Genomic DNA, 20311 nt, shown 5'->3' with positions numbered 1-20311 from the left:
GTATTGTGTGATGAGTATTTGACTGTGTAGGGGCCACAACGGGCTATTTCAGGAGTGTGTGCAGTAGTGACAATAAGCCTCATCAAAAAGCTAAACCCAAAGAATACCATTTCTCTGAAACCTTGCCTGGCAGTTCCCATCTTTTTTGTATTGTAGATGCACTCAGTTAATATTCTTCTATGTTTAAATCGATTTCTTACCTTATTTTTCCACTATAATTGAAAAGTGTACTGACACTTAGGTATATGATGCCATCTAACTAAATATATCAATAAAGATGGAGAAAAAGAAGGCAAGATTTGATTTTTATAGACCACTGCTACCCCTCCACTTGTGGATTACTCTCTAGTGAATCTTTTCAACAATTATTCAGAAAAAAACGTGCCTGGCAACATTAATGATACATCAAACACAAAATAGAGGTACCTAGAGATTGAGCCTTCCCTTGCTTTCAAAAAACGAATTCTAGAACTCACCAAAGGAGAAGGACTAAGATCAAATGTAAAACTCCAACAATCCCAATAAGGTAGTCAGAGTGTAAAGAACAGAATTTATATATATATGTGGAGGAAGAACCTATTGAAAAACCCATAGGGTTATTAAAATTGCCCTCACCCACTAGGTAGTGCCATGCTTCATCATAGGGCCCACATCCTGGCGCAGACAAACACTCAGGGAGGAGTGCATTTTTTTTGTTGAAATAGTTTTTCATGAAAGGGATCCCAAATGCAGAGAAAGGAAGATTTTATAAAACTGCCTAAGTGGATGTCCCTATCCTTATTTATTTTGATTAAAAGATTTTTAGATAGGTATATCAGAGAAATATTGGCTCCATTACCCTATCCGCCAGTATCAACATGTTTCAGTCTCTTACAATCGGCCTTACAGGTTACCGGCCTTCTTCAGGATACAGATCCCTTATTTTAGTCGCAATCCCTCTTAGTAAGTTATATTAAGTGGTAGGGATACATTTTTGGCAATACTTGCCTATTTGTGGACACACTTAGGACGTGTACCCAAGTTTCACAATTGATGCTCCTAACTCAGGGTCAGAATGGGAATGTCCTCCTGTAGTCACACTTTCGCCAAGGAGCCACCTTTCCCATCCATGCCAATTAGCACCCTCTGGCAAGTATTGCCAAAAATGTATCCCAACCACTTAGTATAATTGATGAGGAGGAATTACGCCTAAAATAAGGGATCTGTATCCTGAATAAGGCCTGTGACCCGTTAGGGTGGTTGTAAGAGTCTGAAACATGTTGATACCAGCAGATAGGGTAATGGAGACATAGTATCTCCGATATACCCATCTTAAAATCTTTTGATTCTGTCAATGGTGGCCCAGAATAAATAAGGATGGAGGCATCCACTTACACAGTTTTATGTAATATTTCTTTCTCTGAATTTGGGATCCCTTTCATGAAATACACTTTCAACAAAAAACATGTGCTCCACCTTGAGTGTTGGTCAGCAGCCCTATGATGAAGCATGCCACTACTTAGAAGGTGACGACAATTTTATTAACCCTAAGGGTTTTTCAGTAGATTCTTCCTCCACATATATATATTTTCTGTTCTTTACACTTTGAGTACCTTATTGGGGTTGTTGGAGTTTTTCATTTGTTCTTAGTCTTTCTCGTTTGGTGATTTCTAACATTAATGATATATCAGGAGCTGAGAAGTACGAAAGCCATGTCTCCATAATGTCTAATATATTTAGCATCTAATAAATCAAAGGCATATGTAGCATGGACCATGGTCAATTTCAATTTTGTTGGTACAAAATATTAGTCATTGTTAACATTGGTTTAGTTGTAATACGAGTGATCCAAATATTATGATCAGAAATGTAGGTAGTTGATGCCATTTCTGGTATTAATTCCCAGTTAAGCTACTTATAATGTTGTTGTCATGAGTAACTTTAGTTGATTTTTTACCAGGGTTTCCAGTGTGTGCGTGTCTATTTGAGGATAAATTGAATACCTCTCAAATAATAAACAGAAATAATGAAATTAATGAATGTGCAATATGACATGGGGAGATATAATTCTGAATAGATGTTTCATGGCAGCGTTTTGTAAAAGAGTAAATGTGTATCAACATCACATCATCAGTTAAGTATGAAAGACTGGTACATGGAGGGGCATCTCTGCCTAAACCAGTTGAAATCTGTCTTTAGACAAAATAAAATCTCATTCTCTGGGACTCTGCTTAAGTCAAAGACATAATCAGTCCTAAAATCCAAGGGTTAGTATCCCTGTTCCTCTCAAGACATTTTAACTATTGTTTCCTATGGGATAGCAGGACAGTCTGCATCCTGTGGTGCATGCAGCGTTTGAAGCCTTCATAGTACGAAGTATGCAGAAAAGGCTTTCGGGCTGGATCCTATGGGTTAACTGGTAACTGTGAACATCTGGGTACTCCGAATGGCCGACAAGCCATACCAGACCATCAATGCGTAAAACAGAAAAGGAATTCTGACCTTTCCTGTGTCATTTTCCTGCTGAGTAAGTTGGACACATGTGCACATTTTAAAACCTTCCAATGAGTGCCAAAGTATCCATTGTAGTCTAGGCCAGAGAATTTCTCCATTGAGACGTGGTTGAGGTACAGACCGTCAGGTACTCTCTCCTTCTACTGATATTTCAGATGAGGACCTGGTATAACAGAAAATTTACTGTGAACCATGAATCTGAAAATGACAAAAATAACGTACCTAGCAATACTTGATTGTCTTCGTCGTCTGTGCTGAAACCAGAACCAGTTATAGTGATTTTGGTGCCACCATACACTGATCCACGCTGAGGGGAGACACTGGTCACCTCCAAAATGTATGTAATATTTGCTTGAGCAGGGGTCCTGAGGAAAAGGAAAAACGAGTGGTTTTTAGGATGAAACCACAATCATATTAGCTTGTGCCTTGTGCTTTTGTGACATGTGAAAGCATGACTTTTCATTGTGTTGCATTAAACTGCCATGTTTATGAGCCATCTACTTCTCTGTGCATAATGATCCAGAATGTCACTGTGGAGAGGATGACAAGTAAGTCTTGTCATCAGAGCATTCATGAGTTTGCCTCGACTGTGCCCATAGAATTAATTCTATACATAGAACTGAGAAGTACCTCTAACTCATATGTCAGTGAAAATGTAAATGGCTTGTAACACTATAGGCTGTAATTTATTAAAACTATTCACAGCCAAACTAGCAAAAAGTAAACTGAAGGAACAGCCAAATAATGTGGTGATGTGCATCTCCTATCTTTTAAGGTTATACCATGCCAGCCGCGGCCCGTGCTGGTAAGAGTGGTGAGGCGGTGGTGCCTGATGGCAGGGGATTCGAGAGACGACCACAAGGAAAAACTAAAAATGTATTTAATATACCCTCAAGGTCGTCTCTCGAAATAACCCTCCTCCCGGCCCCACCGTTCTTACCTACCTGGTCAGCAGCTGTACTATGCACGAAAAAGAAAGAGCTACAACAATCCACATAGCATGGCATAATTTGTTCAGTGCATGTCTGGCATGGGGCCTTCCCTGAACAGGAATATTCTATTCAAACATTAGGATCATCTTATTTGTTTGGGCTTATCCCACACAAATGTATTTCGTAAATGTTTTAAGGAGATTGTAAAGCAATAATTTAGTGATCTTTGTAGTGAGAATAAATAGGAAGAATATAGGTAAAAGGGCCAAGAGAAAAAGAAGATGAAAGGATAGAGGTGAATCCAGGGTAAGAACTCAGAAAAAGAGGACTCCAATCAAGTATCGACCAAGGAAGTAAGGCACACCTAACTAGAAATTGACAGAAAGTAAAAAAAAAGATATAAGTTCTGATTTAGGGTGTGGTGAATGGAGTAAATCAAGACAGAGTGGTGGAGAACTTAGCGCCCACTACTGTCTTTACTCTGCCCACCAAACTGAGAGGTGTCTGCTGGGTCAGGGATATCTCTTGACATTTCAGAGTTTTTTTATTTTTCAGAAGCAAACTCCCAAAGAGGGAGTTTGTTTTTGAAACATAAAAAGACAAATGGCCCAGACACCATGATAGGTTTCTTCCATGGATTTGTGGGAGGTCATTATTTTTTTTGTGTTCCTGGTGGTGATGCACAGAACAAAATACACATTACGCTGTCCACCCTATGTAGGGTTGACAGAAAAATGTGTTTTCTTCATCAGACTATTGGAGTAAGGTTTACTTCATTGGCTGGACTCAAAAAACTGGGCAGGCGGACAGACCTAGATTTGATGAAGAGGGTATACCGTTGCTGTTGCAATGGAGTACCATCTCTACTAAACTCTAAATCACACCAAAATCTATTTACATTTAACGCTCACAAATCAAAAGTAGAAGAATATGAGGCACCTACAAGAAATACTATAAATTGTGGACACTGAAGAAGCTTGAAGGATAACTCTGAATGTTCTGAGGGTCAGTGAGCAGCCCCCACCTGCTGATATATCAGACTCGCACCCAATGGGGGCTCAAGCAGTGCAGGCACAGAACCACAGTAAAGTAGCTGGAACCCTAGCAGCCAAAGACTACAGAGAGCAGTCACAAGCCCCCACCTTTGGAAATATACAATGTCCACTCTCTGAATACCCCCTGTAGTGAAAAACAGATATTATCCTCAGAAAAAAGCACACTGAGCACCTCTCCCCCTCCCCACAATCTGCATAGATCGAGGAACCCTCTCAAGCAGAGTTCTTTATTTTCCAGGTTCATGCATTTGAAGCTCATCAATCCAGATTTTATTTTGCCATACATTCTGGTACTGCCAACTTGGAAACAGATATACTGCTACCTTCAAAAGCAGCACGTCCCCAACTCTTTTGGATGGGACAACGATCAGAGAAAATATTTGGTAACACCCACAAGATCACATGCTTGTGGGTGTGCGCACACATTTGAGTTCTACATTAACATAAGGGGATCCCCACTACCCCAAGATAATTTGGGATGTGTAGAATTTGGGATGTGTAGAATATGTGTGTAATGGCTTGTAACATGAAATTATACTATTAGGCCTGTAATTATGCCACTATTCACAACAACATTATTGCATGGGAACACATAAACAACACAAACAACCAGAATGCAAGGTATTATTGTCCACAGCAATTTTATTTATTGCAAATTTTCATTGGGTCAAAAACTGATGCAAGAACGCATTTTGCACTCAAATACATCACTAAAAGACCAATTTACATTCTGTGTAACTATCCCATAATTTTGCATAATTATGCGAAAGCAAATTAAATGAATTTTGCATGCCACTACCTAATGCTAGTCATCACTAGTTAGGAACCTACCTATATAAATTCTCAAAAAGCCTCAAAGAAACCATTATGTAGTTAATTAAATACATGCAGTCCATGGACAAAAAGCCAGAGTTCATACCTGAATGAAGCAAAACCCACGTTTCCAACTTGCAGCTGAACAGGGTACACCCCCGGTGGGAGACTTGGCAAAATGCAGACAACATAAGTAGAATTATTTTCGACTGTAGGACAAAGACGTGAACCAATGTGTACTATGGTATCAACGGCCGCAATTCCAAAGTTGGACCCAACCAATGTTAGGGTTGTGTTTCCTGAATGAGTATAAAAAAATACATTAATTTAACCTGCATAAAAGAAATCACCCATCAATTTCAATGACAACTGATAATATGTGTTGCAAATTAGCAAGCCTACCTTAAAGTTTATGATACTGTTATCTTTTGTAAAATTGTAGTATGTCAAAGTCCAGGGCTGCAGGAATAGTTACCTTCCATTGGTCAGAGAGCTCATAGGAATGCCAGCAACCAGCCCAGTCAAGACTGCCATGCATTTCTCCACTCTGCCCCCTATACATTCTTCTAACACCAGTTTATCCAAAGGGTGTCAACTCATTGGGAGGACCACTAAAGCTCAAGGCAGTCCAGAGACTCAGGTCCCCATTACAAGTCTAGCAAAGTGGTGTCCCAGGTGAAGGGGATGGGAACACTGCTCCAAAAGGCTACGAGTCAATTGCCCTCTTCTTTAAATGCCGTCACTCAAATGCAAAACAGCAAATGAATGCAGTGGGCTTTCCCACTGCTCCTTGATGCATGTTGTGGTGGATAGAAGTAAAACGGGAATGACACTTGAAAGGCCAATTGATAAAGAGTTGTGACAGAAAGCCCCTGCATGTACATATCTGCATTTTATTTTGACATTTTTGGGGAAAATGAAGCTGGTGAGACAGCTAATACTATCTCAAGGCCAGAGGTAAATTGGTTCACCTGGTATTGGAATAATAAAAAATACATCAATGTTGAACTGACACGTGCCTTGGGGAGGGATCCACTGATGCGGATATACTTGCTACAGTTGGTGTTATCCGTTGTTCAATGAGTTCCTCCCTAAAGACCCACATTTGTAATTCTTCCCTTGCCATCCTCAATGGTTTGACAACAGGTGCTCCAGATCGCACAGGGATGTAGAAAAGTCTCTTAGAACTCACTCAAGGGACAGAGACTTGCTTGCATCCTGTCGGCAACTTTAGAGAAAAGCCATGCAGGACAGGAACAGGGCCTTGCAAAAGGATGCTTTTCAGACTTTTGCCCTTTCTCAGAATACCCTTTTCTGGGAAATCTGGAATTGTATTGTGTTTGACTTGGGCAAAGGGGATATTGTTTGTTCCTATATTTCATCCAATAGTTGGGTCAATTACTTTGTTATGGGTCTATAATTCCAATTTCTGGGCCACTTCTGAGCCAGATATGGTACACCTTGTTGGTTTCTTTAATATTGTATTTCGCTTAATTAACCCCTAGCGAGCAGCGATAATTCTCTCGCTATGCGGGAGAATTAATGAGCGGGCTGGGTTTGGGCGACCACCGGCCGTCATCCACACATGCCCACCATGACGTATGATGGCCAGGGGCCGTCCTAAGCACCAGAGGGGTTAAATACATGAAGCATTTATTGGCTTAGCCAAGATTAAGGCAAGAGGTTCAGACAGGGTACTTGCCAATTTGTGTTTGCTGGAACCCAACCTTTGGGCCCCATGTTCACAAAGGTTCCTATTGAAGTAGTAAGAAAAAGCCTGCCTAGCTCATTGTCATAATCTGTTATTATGTCAATTTTTAACACATGAGATAAAGGGGACCCCAGATGTTATCGCCCAATTTCGTTAATTGACTCAGTACTCACGGTCATTGTGTGGGTGGTTCTCACTAAACTTACCTTTTGGGCTGAAAGCAATAGGATAATCTTTGATGTACAGTATGGTTTTAGGTGTGAACAAAGTACCCTCAACCAATGTTTAAATGTATATCTTCAATAAATGTGTGGCAGCAAAGCAGGGAAACTTACACATGGGCTTCATGAATCTCACTTCTGCATTCAACCGAGTCAACAGAGCCATACTTTGGGCTCTGCTGATCCCAATTAGTGTGCATACTGACATTTTCCTTTTTTAAGAGATCTACATGACAACATGTGTGCCTTTATAAGATATGGAATGAATGGCTAGTATACCATGAGTTTTGATGTATGAAGGGGCATGAGACAAGGCTGTATCCTAGACCCTTTTTATTCACCTTATATATCATCAGCTAAAATCTGTCCTTCGCTGGTTTGCCAGAGATTTGCCCACAGCGGGCGTAGGCCCATTCCGGCTCTCCTCTATGCTAATGATGTGGTTCTGCTAGCCGTGCATCCGTTGGTTTAAAACATCTACTGCACTCCTTTGAAGATAAGATGTCTCTGGACCTGTCAATAAATTTGGTAAAGTCTCTTTTTGTGACTGGTCCAAAATCCACCAAATCCTGTCACCACTTCATTGCTGGTAATGAAATTACAAAAGTGTCTACGTTTCTGTACCAAGGGGTACAGTTTGATCAAAAGGGTTCCTGGTCTACCGCTTTAACTATTAAGAAATATTCCATGGCCAGTTCTATCTTGGCTATCCGTGACTTTGCCACCAGACTGGGTAATAAGACACTTCCCACTAAAACTTTTCAATCTAAGTGCCTCTCTGCTGCGGCTTATGGGAGTGACATTTTAGGTTCTGAGTATACCTCTGTCTTACAAGCATTAGAGACCTCTTTCTCTAGATGTCTTTTGGCCCTCCCTCAGTCCACACGTCTTACATAGCCCAGGAAGAACTTGGTATGGGTTATTTCTCCAATGTCCTCACCCTTCGCCTTCTTCTGAGATGGCTATTGGTTAGGCTACTCAGTGGCTCATCCCTCAACAAGGTCATCATAATGGATTGTTTGAAGTTGAATGTGGCTTATCCGATCAAATGGTTGACCTATGTAAATAAGATAGTTTGCCCCCTTTGAAATCCCGGCCTACTTTACAACCCCAATCGGATCACTAGAGGAGACCTGGAGTGTATGAAGATTAGCTGTTATGCCCTAACACAAGCTCTGAGGGAGCCTACGCAAATAGTGAAACCTACTGTCCTCACACATGCGCTTGTGAAATCCACTCTACACACCGGAGGCTTACCTGGTTATGGCCCACACCATTAACACCCATTCCCAACTAACTAGGTTTAGGTTAAGTATGTTACAGTTTTTACTTGAGGTCCCGAGAGGATGACATAATGCTGGGTGTTTGGTTCCTTGTCAGTCTGATTCATCTTCATATCAAGAATAGCCCTTATTTTCTTACAATTACGCCCTACTGAGCATGTTTGTTTTTCTGTTACAGGTTTTTTAAAAGACGCGTTCCTAACTGAGGCTTACAATGAACATTTAATAGCCCTGATCTAAGTGTGTTATTACTTTTTCAACAAGAGTTTTACCTAATGTAATATGTTTTTAGCTGATTCTATTGCTGGGGATTGTATTAATTATTCTTACAAGATTTGTAATGCATTTTGCTTATTTTGTTTTTAGCCGGTTGCAGTTTACTGTTATTAAATGATTGTATTGTCTGTGTTGCGTAATTATTGTACCATTATGATTTATTTTCTGATAAATCGAATTAAAGGATTATGACTGTCTGACTATGTATAGCTATGTTTCACACACCGATTAAAGTCTTCCTACTCAACTGTCCTTTTAATTTTTGAAGCACCTATTGATGGCACCAAGCACTCTGACGTGAGATTGCATGTGTCATGTCTAAGTCTGAGGTGGTTACCATTCACTTACCAGACCTCAGAATTCAAGCCATAGAGGCCCTGCTTTGCCAAATCCAGAGCAAGAGTCCTGTGTTCTCTGACACTGTATAAGTGTTTTTTTTTGTAGACAATGGATTCAGTAAACATGTATTGACAACAAGGGGTGGAAATATATGAAACCAATAAATATGTTTGAATCAGGCATTTTTACAAACAACTTCTTCAAAACACACAACTATATATTCTTATTTCGACTCTTTATGCATAAAGTCTTACCTAAGACACTGCTTGTAGTTGGAGTTACACCTGTGATTACTAGAGTACCTGTAGATATGTAGCTAAAATGGCCTGTTAAAATAACACTCAGTTCATTGACCAAAACTTCTACCTCGGCAAATCCTGAGTGTCCCTGCAAAAGAGAAAACAGATTGTGGCTATTTTGCATTTATAATCCATAAGAAAGAAGGCATTTTGCCGATATAGCTCAATTTCTTTTTTTTCTGAAAGAGCAAGAAATAATATCTTGAGTATTTTACAGGTGGGCATCTACAGATGTTGAGGCAGGTTTACTAAGAGGTCATGCAAAGCAGCAAGACAACTTGCTGAGCTGCATTGCGTGGCAGGGAGAGAGCAGGCCTGCGCCATATGTACTAAGATAGGAGTCGTTCCTGCTCTCTCCGTGTGCGGGCACACTGAGTGCAACCTAGGGCTAACACGGCACACTTGCACATAGTGCGAGGGTGCCTGCATTACAGGCAGAATATTGTTGTGGAGGAAGGGACGGCTTCGTGCACAGACAGAATCCTCTGAAGTGTTTTTCTTCTTTCTAGGCGCTCTTCAAAATGCAACTCAAGTAGAAAGAGGATAAAAACGAGGAGAACTATAGATATTTCTCCTCATTATGCCTCACCTGGGAAGGTGTACCATTTTGGTGCATTCCCGGTCTTAGTAAATCTGGGAATGCGCCAAAAGCCATTGGTGGATGCATCGGAACAACCCCGCATCCACCCATGGAGCACCTTCTCAGGGCAGTGTAACTCTAGGCAGTGGCTTGCTCGGCCTTGCATTACTCCAGATTTACTAAGCCATGCAGAGCCTTGCAAGGTGGCTTTCCACTGCTTGGTAAATCCCACTCAAGCCCTTGTGTTGCCTTGTGCTTCCTTGTGTGGTGCATTGGAAACACAAGGGCTTTGTAAATCTGGCCTCTAATGTCAAAATGCCAGAAAAACATATCAAAAGCCTCCATAAAATGGAAACTAATGAAAGGTACATCTAAGGTGTACCGTGGTCTTACATGGAAGATGCACTGAGTTTACTGCAGTGGGTCACTGGATTACTTTACCTTTGACCAATGGTAAGACCGTAATTCATGGATTTTTCTATTATGTTGCTTCCTAAAACTGCTAAAAATAGCAAAGCACCCTTGTTTTGTGTGCAGCTTCAATATCATACATCAATATAGTTGTCATTATTGTATCACACTCAAGGTATACTCATTGCACACAACAACACATACTCATTTCATGAATATGTTTTCTGGTTCAGCATATTTATTTTGCATCTCTGTAAGTGGTGACTCCTTGTAAACAAATATATGATACTACCATGTAGAGTGAAACATGCTGATAATACATTATATAAAATGTCTGATAGCCTATTTTTCCTGAATTAATTAAAAGTAAATTCATGTTTGAGATTGCGAGAATAGAAGATAATAGTTAAAAATACAAGGAATAGGAAAGACCATATAGAGAGAACATGATGCTGTGCACTGTAGACTGAGCATGGATTTTGCCAGTTTCACAGGGTCTAAAATCAACAGGGACAAATTAGAGGCTCGATTTAGGCTTTTTTGATGCATGAGTAAGGCTACATTATTTTTATTCATACTTTATTTCAAGAAAGTACGTAGCACAACTTAAAAGTAAAAAGGCACTGCACAGAGAACCAGTTGGATTAAGAGGCGAAAAAGCTGTAAAAGGTGTATCTTACCCGTGTTTAAGGTGCACCTTTGTTGTTTGGTAAATGTATCGCTTTCATTCAGCTTGACATGCTTGGGGACACTATGCCAGAATAATGGAATTACTGAGAGTACAATCATGGAGTCACAATGCTAGAAATGGGGGTCACTAGTTGGTAGTCTTATGCACCCTGTCCAAGTAGGGATCCTTCCTTCTAGTCATGGTAAGGGAGTAACACACCCAAGATAACCCTTCCTAACCCCCTTGGTAGCTTGGCACGAGCAGTCATGCCTATCCCCGAGACAATGTGTATAGCATTTGTACATACAGCACACAGCCCCAGTGAAAACGCTGCAAATGGACACCACACCAGCATAGAAACATAACCAATCGTTATCTAAACCAAACAAGATCAAAATGACAAAAATCCAACATACATAACGTAAAAATTACTTTCAAAAGGTTTAAGCAGTTCTGTCCACAGAACTCTATCGATGCATTCATTTTAGCACAAAGCACCTTTGATGCATCAAATTCCAAGACAAAATACAACTGCAAAGGAGGAAGTGATACATTGGTTCTTGAGTCCCAGGGGAATGGATGCATCAGTTGTGCTGTACGCAGTAGAAGTATTGTGTTGATTCCTTACTGCAAGCAGAAGCAATGCGTCAATTTCCAGAGATGACTCCTTTCAGGGGTGGGGGCAATGCATTGGAAATGTGGCACACAGGTGCGATGTGTGAGAAAACCTAGCCACTGCAGGTCAATACGGTGGCGAAACAGGCACTGCACCGATTTATACTCCCGCAGACAAGGAACGTGACAATACTTTCACCCGCACAGCAGGGCCTGCGTCGATGTCAGAGTGTGGGTCTTGGACATCGGAGACTTATGCTCTGGACTCAGGCAGCAGCGGTTCTCCGGACAGTGAGCAGGAGCAGTGTACATTTTTAAGCCACACTGTGGTGATACTTTGGTTTTTCAACTGCATGGCATGCTTGTGGCACTAAAATGATGATGCGTGGATTTGCAAGAGTCTTGAAGCAGCAGAACCAACTCCAAGGGCCCAGAACTGGAATTGGCACACACTTGGTGGGTCAGAATTTGCAGCTGTGGAGTTCAGAGATGCTGCAGATGACGTCTTTGCTGGCCCTGAGACTTCCAACAGGAGGCAAGCATGCTCACACCCTTGGAGAAACTTGGAAAAGCAGGATACAAGAAAGCAAAGTCCAATTCTTTCACTGCCCACAGACAGAAGCATCAACTGCAGGTCAACCCAGGAAAGCAACACACAGCAAATGGGCAGGACCCGCCCTGACAGCGTTTCAGCTGTTCTTCTTGGCATGGCCTCAGTCCAGAAGTGTCCTAAAGATGTGGGTTTTTAGGTCCAATACTTATACCCCTTTTGGTCTTTGAAGTAGGCATTCCTCAAAGAAACGTCTTTGCTGTCCACAAAATTATACCTTGCCCTACTTTGGCAAGATTATTAAAGATCATCCGGTCCGCGCAGCTCTACCTATATCCCACAATCCCAGTCCTAATCCTACCTTGCATGACATTTGGTCCTTCACTCCTCTTAAGGGCCACGCAAAGTGCGGCAACTGTGTGGCGTGTGAATTCATCATTGAATGCAAGGAATTTATATACAAGGACCGTAGGAATGAACTTACCAGTTTCAACAATTGTAAAACATGCAATGTGATATATGCTATTTTTTGTCCCTGTAATACGATTTACATAGACCAGACAACACAGAAGATTCGCCTACGTATCTCTCAATGCAGACTAAGGTGTAAAACGGCCAATGCCCCCCTGGTTGAATCGTGCTTTGATATTCCCTCACTACTCTTAACCCCCTTGGACTTTGTCCCCTTTTCCCCTCTCTCTCTCTCGCCAGGCATCTGAGGCTACACATATTAGGCATATTATTCATGTCCTGATGATGATCCGTGTATCAAGATAACGGACCGAAACGCTGTCAACTTCTTATAACACCTTATACAAGCTCTAAATCTTATGTGTACTACTATTGTAAAGGTGTTCTGTTATACTTTGCTGTACCTTGTCACTGTGTAATCACTGGTACTGTAAACCTCATGCTCTTTGCCTACAAGCCCTTATGTTCCAGTCTTGTCAAATGATTGTTTGCTGCACATGTGTTGAGTAGGGTGCAGGCTTGTGCCCCAATTTGTGAATTGTTGTGTAACATCTCTTATATCTATCTTTAAGTAAATATTAGACCTCTGCCCGGCTGGGTATGTCCAAAAAAATATATCTACGATTGACTCTATATTTATTCTTGTAAAATTCCCCCAAAGGGACCACTGTTGTTTAAATACATACTTTGGCTCTAGACACACCACAGGGAGCATTCTGAGTGGCCAGGGACTGCCCTATTCAGGCGTCAGTGGCAACTCCTCCCACCACTCAAGCTCATGGAAGGCCCATCAGCCTGTTATCAGGCTATGCAAGGAATACCTCAGCTCCCTTTGTGAGACTGTCAACAGTGAATGCATCAACAACCCAGCTAACTTAGACATTGATTCCACAGGCAGGGGCACAGGATGGTAAAGCAAGATAATGCTCACTTTCTAAAAGTGGCATTTTCAAACACAGAATTTAAAAACCAATTCACTAAAAGATGTATTTTTTTCAGGGAACCCAAATTCTAAATCTCTATCTTTTCCCAATTTCAAGTTACGCTTGTAAGAGGTTACAAGTCAGCACCAATGATAACCTGTGAAAGAGCTAGTCCTTACAATAGTGAAAATGGCATTGGCAGTATTTCACTAATAGGACAGGTTAAACACACCAGGACTTGTCCCACCTTTCACATACACAGCACCATGCACATGGGGCTACATTGGGCCTACGTTTGGGTTGCCTTACATGTAAGAAGAAGGAAATATTTGGGCCTGGCAAATGGGTGAACTTGCCAGGTTGACATGACAGTTTAAAACTGCACTCACACACACAGCAATGGCAGGCCAGAAACAATTTTACAGGCCTACTCATGTGCGTGGCACAACCAGTGCAGCAGACCCACCAATACCATTTGATTTACATGCCCTGGGCACACACAGTGCACTTTACTAGGGACTTACCAGTAACTCAAGTATGCCAATCATGGATAACCAATCATAATCACAATTTACACAGGGGGCACTTGTACTTTAGCACTGATCAGCAGAGGTAAAGTGCCCAGAGTACACAAACCAGCAAAGACGAAGTTCAGCACACACTCAAAAATACAGGCATTAAAGGCAAAAAGACAGGGGAAGCCATGTCAAGGAAGCCAGGTGTAACACACACCACTTATACACTTTGATTAATTTGGTTGTGGGACGAAAGCAGGGAGTAATCAACAGTGAACGCTCATCCTCACCCCCATGATCTCTTTGTCTGCGATTAAAAACATTTGAGATTCCTCAGACCTCAGGAAACAGGTATGATGGTACAGCTAAAATTGATCAATGAAAAATAAATGTCTACCTCTATAGATTGCCCAATGGGCAAAACACAGGGACGTTTGCTTGATATGAAGGTGGATGTAAGACAATGAAGAGACACAAGGGTTGAGGGACTCACATATCTGTGCCTCATCAGCAAGGCCTGACCACTGTGTTTTGAATTGAATAAGTAATTTATGAATAGCCAGTTTAGACTGATCGAGATTTACCGGGAAGATGTGAAGAGACAAATACAGTTACTATGGTTACTCTATGTGGCATTGAGAAAAAAACACGCTATTATCCTCCAAATATGAAACTGGAAAACAGATCTGGGTTATGTGTAAATGATTTAGTCAACCAGTAAGACAACTGATATTCCAGTCAGAGCAAGCATTCAACCTCCTGCCTGGTTTTGGCGGGTGTTGGAATTGACCATATTTTACGTGATTTTCCCCAGATTTTTGTCTTGCCTATTTTTGCTGGTTGTGGAACTCTGTGCACTTTAACCCTGCTAACCTGGGATAAAGTGCCTGTGTTTCTCCTTTCAACATGATGAAATTGACATACCACTAACTGGCATATATAAATTACTTATAAGTCTCCAGTATATGGTACAAGTATACCCTGAGGCTCTATGTTAAATACCACTAGTAGACTGCAGCACCCATTGTGCCACTAACTACGGTGACAGTGCAAACATGACTGTAGGCCTACCATCTGTATCATGGCTGTTGTAGCTTTGAACTGACAGTTCGACCTGTTGGAATAACCCATAAGAAATGTGCATGGTTCAAAGTAGGACATGCAAATGTTGAATGTTAAACATGTACTTACACCATCTATAGTTATCTCAACTGTAGCCAGGCTAGCTGTTCCATAGGAGAACTCTATTATGTTGGTCAATGCTATTTTCATTTAGGAATCAGCTAGAAATATGATTCAATAACTCTTTTTAATAGTTGTTCAAAATCCAAATAAATTGTAACATCACATTTAGGGAAAAGGTACTTTAAGAAAGTTACTTTTTTCCTGCCCTACGCGTCTTCCTGAAGAACAATTTGCATGAACTCCAACTCCTACCTGGTAGCTGTAAATACTGCTTTTAGAGCAGGACTAGGGGCGTTGGTAAAGGGAAGTGTTGTTGTTCCCTTGACAGGATGGCTAGTGGGCTGTATCCAGGAGTTTTAAAAAGGCCTACCTTGTTGCAGGCAAATGTTAGCGGACACCTGTCCCAGGCCATTTACTAATGTGGGTCTCGAATAACAGTGGGAGAGGAGCAGCCCCCAGAACTGACTTAGAGTGACCAAGGAGGAAAGGTTGCTAATTTCCAAGGGCCACACCTCTATGGTGTGTGCACAAGCTCTGCACAGGAGAAAATGTTCTGCGATCTTGGGTTTAGTTAGAGAGGGACATTGTGGGATTGTTTGCTGTAGGGAACACAGGAAATACTGCAGAGATAGGCAGGTTAACCTCTCAGAACTTTAACTCGACTGGTTCTGCGACCTGGAGCCTTGCCTGGTAACTTCCCGCACTGATCGTGCGGTTCTCCGATCATACTTAGAGATTCCTGCGTCTGGTTTTGGACGTACCCGTCCATAATACCCCATGTGGGTCTATACACGTCGAGCAGGTTACGGTCTTTCCACCATTTCCACTGCACTCGCAGCCGGTCTCTGAAGACTACACCGCAATTGCGATCTCCAATTACAATACAACATCACAGCCCTGATGAGTCACATCTGCCATACGGTGTGACGAAACACGTGTCGGCTGGCTACTGTTGAATGTACTGATCAAGATTGACTTATAAATCTTTTCTACATACAATACCTGGAGTTTTACATTCATTGCTTCGAATGAACATAGATTCTCATGTTGAGTTCTGACTTCAGAACTACTATTCTATGAACGTGTGCACAGGACTTGGTTCTTATATGTTTGGTATAGGCCTCCCTATACTAGTGCAGAGGTTGTTTGTTGTCTGGGTTTGTTTTCCCCTGAACTGGTTGCCCTGTGAAACTGTTATATCGAAAGACTTATTCAGAATCACACACGCTTGAGCGCCACATCTTCCTGTCCACTAATCTAAACCCATTCGCCTCCTCTATAATGTGGCATTCACATTACCCTCAGAACACAACTGGACCTGTGTAAGATTAGAAGTGGACAGAACATCCTGTCGGAGACCTGAGAAGGGTCTAGAAAATTGTGCTTGCTTTTCTCTTGTACCCAAGAGAAAGAAGCTGACTCCAAGGGCAGAATGACAAGAAAGAACAGCTGAATGGGTCCGTCTTTATCCCAATACACACTGGAGGGTGAGAAACAAAAGTAATGAAATGGATGCAAAAAAGCAGGCAGACCCCACCAGAGGGAGAAAACACACGAGCAGGAACTCGAAGTTCTAGAATGCTTTTCCAGTATGCACCTGAGCAGCCCACCAGGGGGCGGCAAAAAGTAATAATAATGACTGACTGCTCCAGCTCATAATCACTGCCTCATTTGCATGCCAGCCCGTGAACAAGAAGCAAGTTAGCTTCGAAACGCGTCAGGCGTTTTTAATGGGAATTCAGAAATGCTGATCTGCTGGATTAAAGGACGCTTTCAAAATATACAGGAGTCCGGCTTGTCATTTTGTTTGTGCATTCCAAGCAAATGGCACACCCTTTTGTTTAATATATATATATATATATATATATATATATATATATATATATATATATATATATATATATATATATATATATATATATCTACATATATATATATATATATAGCCATACATATACATATATATATATATATACATATACATATATATATACATATAAATATATATATATATATATGCAACACAAAGGAAAGATATATCCGCATATATATATATATATAAATATATATACCACTTTGTTCATATTCTCCACTGTCTTCCCAACTCTTCATTTCTTGAAAGGCAGAGAGGTGGTTGCGACTGACCCAGGTGGCCAGATTCGGGTAACTTCCTTCAATGATATAGACTCTGATTGGGCATTAACAATACCCAACTGAACTGGGGGTCTGAGTTATGCAATGCCGCCAAGTGCCTCAAAAATACTCCAAAAAAGCAAGCAGAAAAAAGAAAAGTGAAGAAACAGGAGAATAGCGAAAAGGAGGAAATCATTGAGCAAATCTTATCATCTGGTTATCCACCCATCTGGATTATGTGTCTCTTGATCATAGAGACTAACCTCCAAAAAAAGGGGATTCGCTCAATGGGATTGAAACAAGAGCCCCATAGAAAAGAAGGACAGATTATGCATCATATAAATCCATGACCACAAGGGAATTAAGTGCAGTGCAAACAAACAAAAGTGTGTGATGTTTAAAATAGAGTTGTGAGGAGAAAAATTGAGTTTATTACGAATATCGCCTCACACACTAATCTAAAATCTGAACAGTGCAAGAAGCAGTGTTAACAAATAACTGCAATTATCAAGGCCAACATGTTTCAGCCAACAGGGTAAAAATGCCCTAGGCTTTCTTCAGGACCTCTGTTCTTAATATTTGCTACTGCATGAGTCTATATACACAAAATAACATGTGAGAATTTAAGGAAATTGGGCATTCTCAAGATCAGAATTCACAATTAAGAGTAATTTACAGATGACTGAATAGATGAAAATAAAAACCCCTGTCAAGCTATATTAAAAAGCTCTAGAAACAGATATAAAGAATATGGAAAGCAGTGGCTGTTGCATACTCAATGTCAATGGGTAGTAACGTTTATTAAACCATATTACTTCCATGCAAAACACTGAGAAAGTCATCGAGCTATGCATTCGAGCGAAAAAACACAAACAAATATTTGTTATAGTTAAATACTAAATTTCACTGATACATTATTTTTTACTATAACATAACATAATACATTTATGCATCACGAAAAAGTACAAATGTGTGATTGAACTGTAGAAAACATGATTCACTTACAGGTGGAGTTCTGCACTGTATTTCAGTTGGAGTTGTTCTTTTAACATCACATGTGTTTCCCTCCACAAACACCTGGGATTGTTTATTAAAGTTACTACCGGTAATGGTCAACAGAGTTCCCCCTAAATACAAAATTAGGTAAATGATTTAATGGTTATCACATGCTTAGGCTGGGGCACAATGCATGGTTTACAAAAGTGAATGAATGATCATTTTCATATACTTTATTTATCTGCATCTTATAAAACATAATATATATCACAGAAACACTTCCAATGCATACTAACTCACCATTTACCCTATACATTCTCTGCTGTTGTGACAAAGGTGTAGAAATGCCAGAAGTGGCAGTTAACATCAGGTGAACCATGATAATTAATTCGTAAATGAGATAAATAACACTATAACTGAAAAACTATTTATAAAAATATTTGCTTTGGAAAATGTTATTTTTAATTGTAAATGCATTTATTATTCATTGCTTAGTTTCATTTAACTACTTATATTATAACGTATTAAATGTTTGTCAAAATATGTTAATGATTGGTATCACAGTTATATTCCATGATATATTGCTATATACTTTATTGTATTATATTATATGACATGTATTTTACTGTAAATATTATTGGAAACCTATAGAATATATTATGCATGTCTTATTATATAGATGACTCACTTAATTTTCTAATTGAAGATAAACATGATGAAGACAATTGGCACAAAATTGAACCCATATGTAAATGTATTTGCTAAACGTATGCCTTAAAGCAGGCCACCTATTGCAATTAATATGTTTTTCTTGACTATGTTGACTTCTTTAAACAGCCATGCACTAAATCTCATTATTGACAATTTTGAAGAGAAACAACTGATCTAATATGGAATGTAGGTGTCACCCACGGGAAGGGAGCACCAATTCTGTTAAACATTAGAAAGCATATTTTAATCAAACACGGCACTAGGACAGTCTTGGTTAGGATGCGCATGGGTAATATTACATGCTACATAAAGATGTCTTTTTGTTTATGCTTTGTGTACTCTCAGCAATGTTTGACAAAGTCAACCATCAGTGAGTCATCTCCAATTTAACTATATGCATGTCTAGAAGTGTTTTTTAAATATTTTCTGTCTAGCATAAATCACTTTCTAGAGAAGGAGCACTCCAGGCTGGACCCTTTCCAGATACATAACGTCTGCAGAGGCGATCCTGTTTGCCTAGCTCTTTACTTCTACAGGGAGCAGGTGTGAGATCTGCTGCAGGGCTTCAGCATCTCCATTCACTAATATGCTGAAGACACCAAACTGTGTAAGAATGTATCATCACTTGCTGTTTTTTGTCATTGGAGGACTGCCTTATTGCTATTAAGTCTAGATACCATTACTCCTTAAAACCAAATTGTTACTAAGCAAATTGTCTTGGTATTACTTCCCAATGTTCCAATAGTTCATTCACTAGGGTTATTATCTAATCTTCTCTCAACTTTGAGTCTTATATTTCTAAATGTGTTCATATTTGTCTCCAATCTAAATGATTTTCTAAGGCTAGATAGTGTATATCTCTGTAAACTACATATATTCAACGACACATTTCTTAACCTCTCAAATGATGTGTGCTTTGGTGGTGGGTGCCTTTCCATTCAACCATATCTTTCTTTTTTGCACCAAACATGTTCACTTTGAGATGTGTGACTGATAAGGCAAGAGTTAACTTATATAAACTGCTTTGAGTGAAGGTTGTATACCTTGAAGTATGAGGCCACAATCATAGGCAGCAACATTAATGCAAGTTATAATTCCAAACTTGGACTTCTCAGCTGCAGCAAACTGC

General features: G+C 40.2%; 1 protein-coding gene across 1 annotated transcript in view; it reads right to left on the bottom strand.

Annotated features, from left to right (window-relative positions):
• Positions 1 to 20311, bottom strand: part of LOC147724585 (fibrocystin-L-like) — a 505554-nt gene that overhangs the window by 314606 nt on the left and 170637 nt on the right. Inside the window, exons 32-35 of the mRNA XM_086918064.1 lie at positions 18481 to 18602; positions 9378 to 9510; positions 5400 to 5592; positions 2716 to 2858 (exon numbers count right to left, since the gene is read on the bottom strand). Coding sequence (XP_086774190.1) covers positions 2716 to 2858; positions 5400 to 5592; positions 9378 to 9510; positions 18481 to 18602 — 591 coding nt within the window. The remainder of the gene's footprint in view (positions 1 to 2715; positions 2859 to 5399; positions 5593 to 9377; positions 9511 to 18480; positions 18603 to 20311) is intronic.

The sequence above is a fragment of the Lissotriton vulgaris genome, chromosome 4_1, assembly GCF_964263255.1.
Source record: "Lissotriton vulgaris chromosome 4_1, aLisVul1.2, whole genome shotgun sequence".
In the NCBI taxonomy this organism is placed as follows: domain Eukaryota; kingdom Metazoa; phylum Chordata; class Amphibia; order Caudata; family Salamandridae; genus Lissotriton; species Lissotriton vulgaris.
The sequence above is the reverse complement of the archived record's forward strand: the minus strand, read 5'-3'. Positions and strand labels throughout refer to the sequence as shown.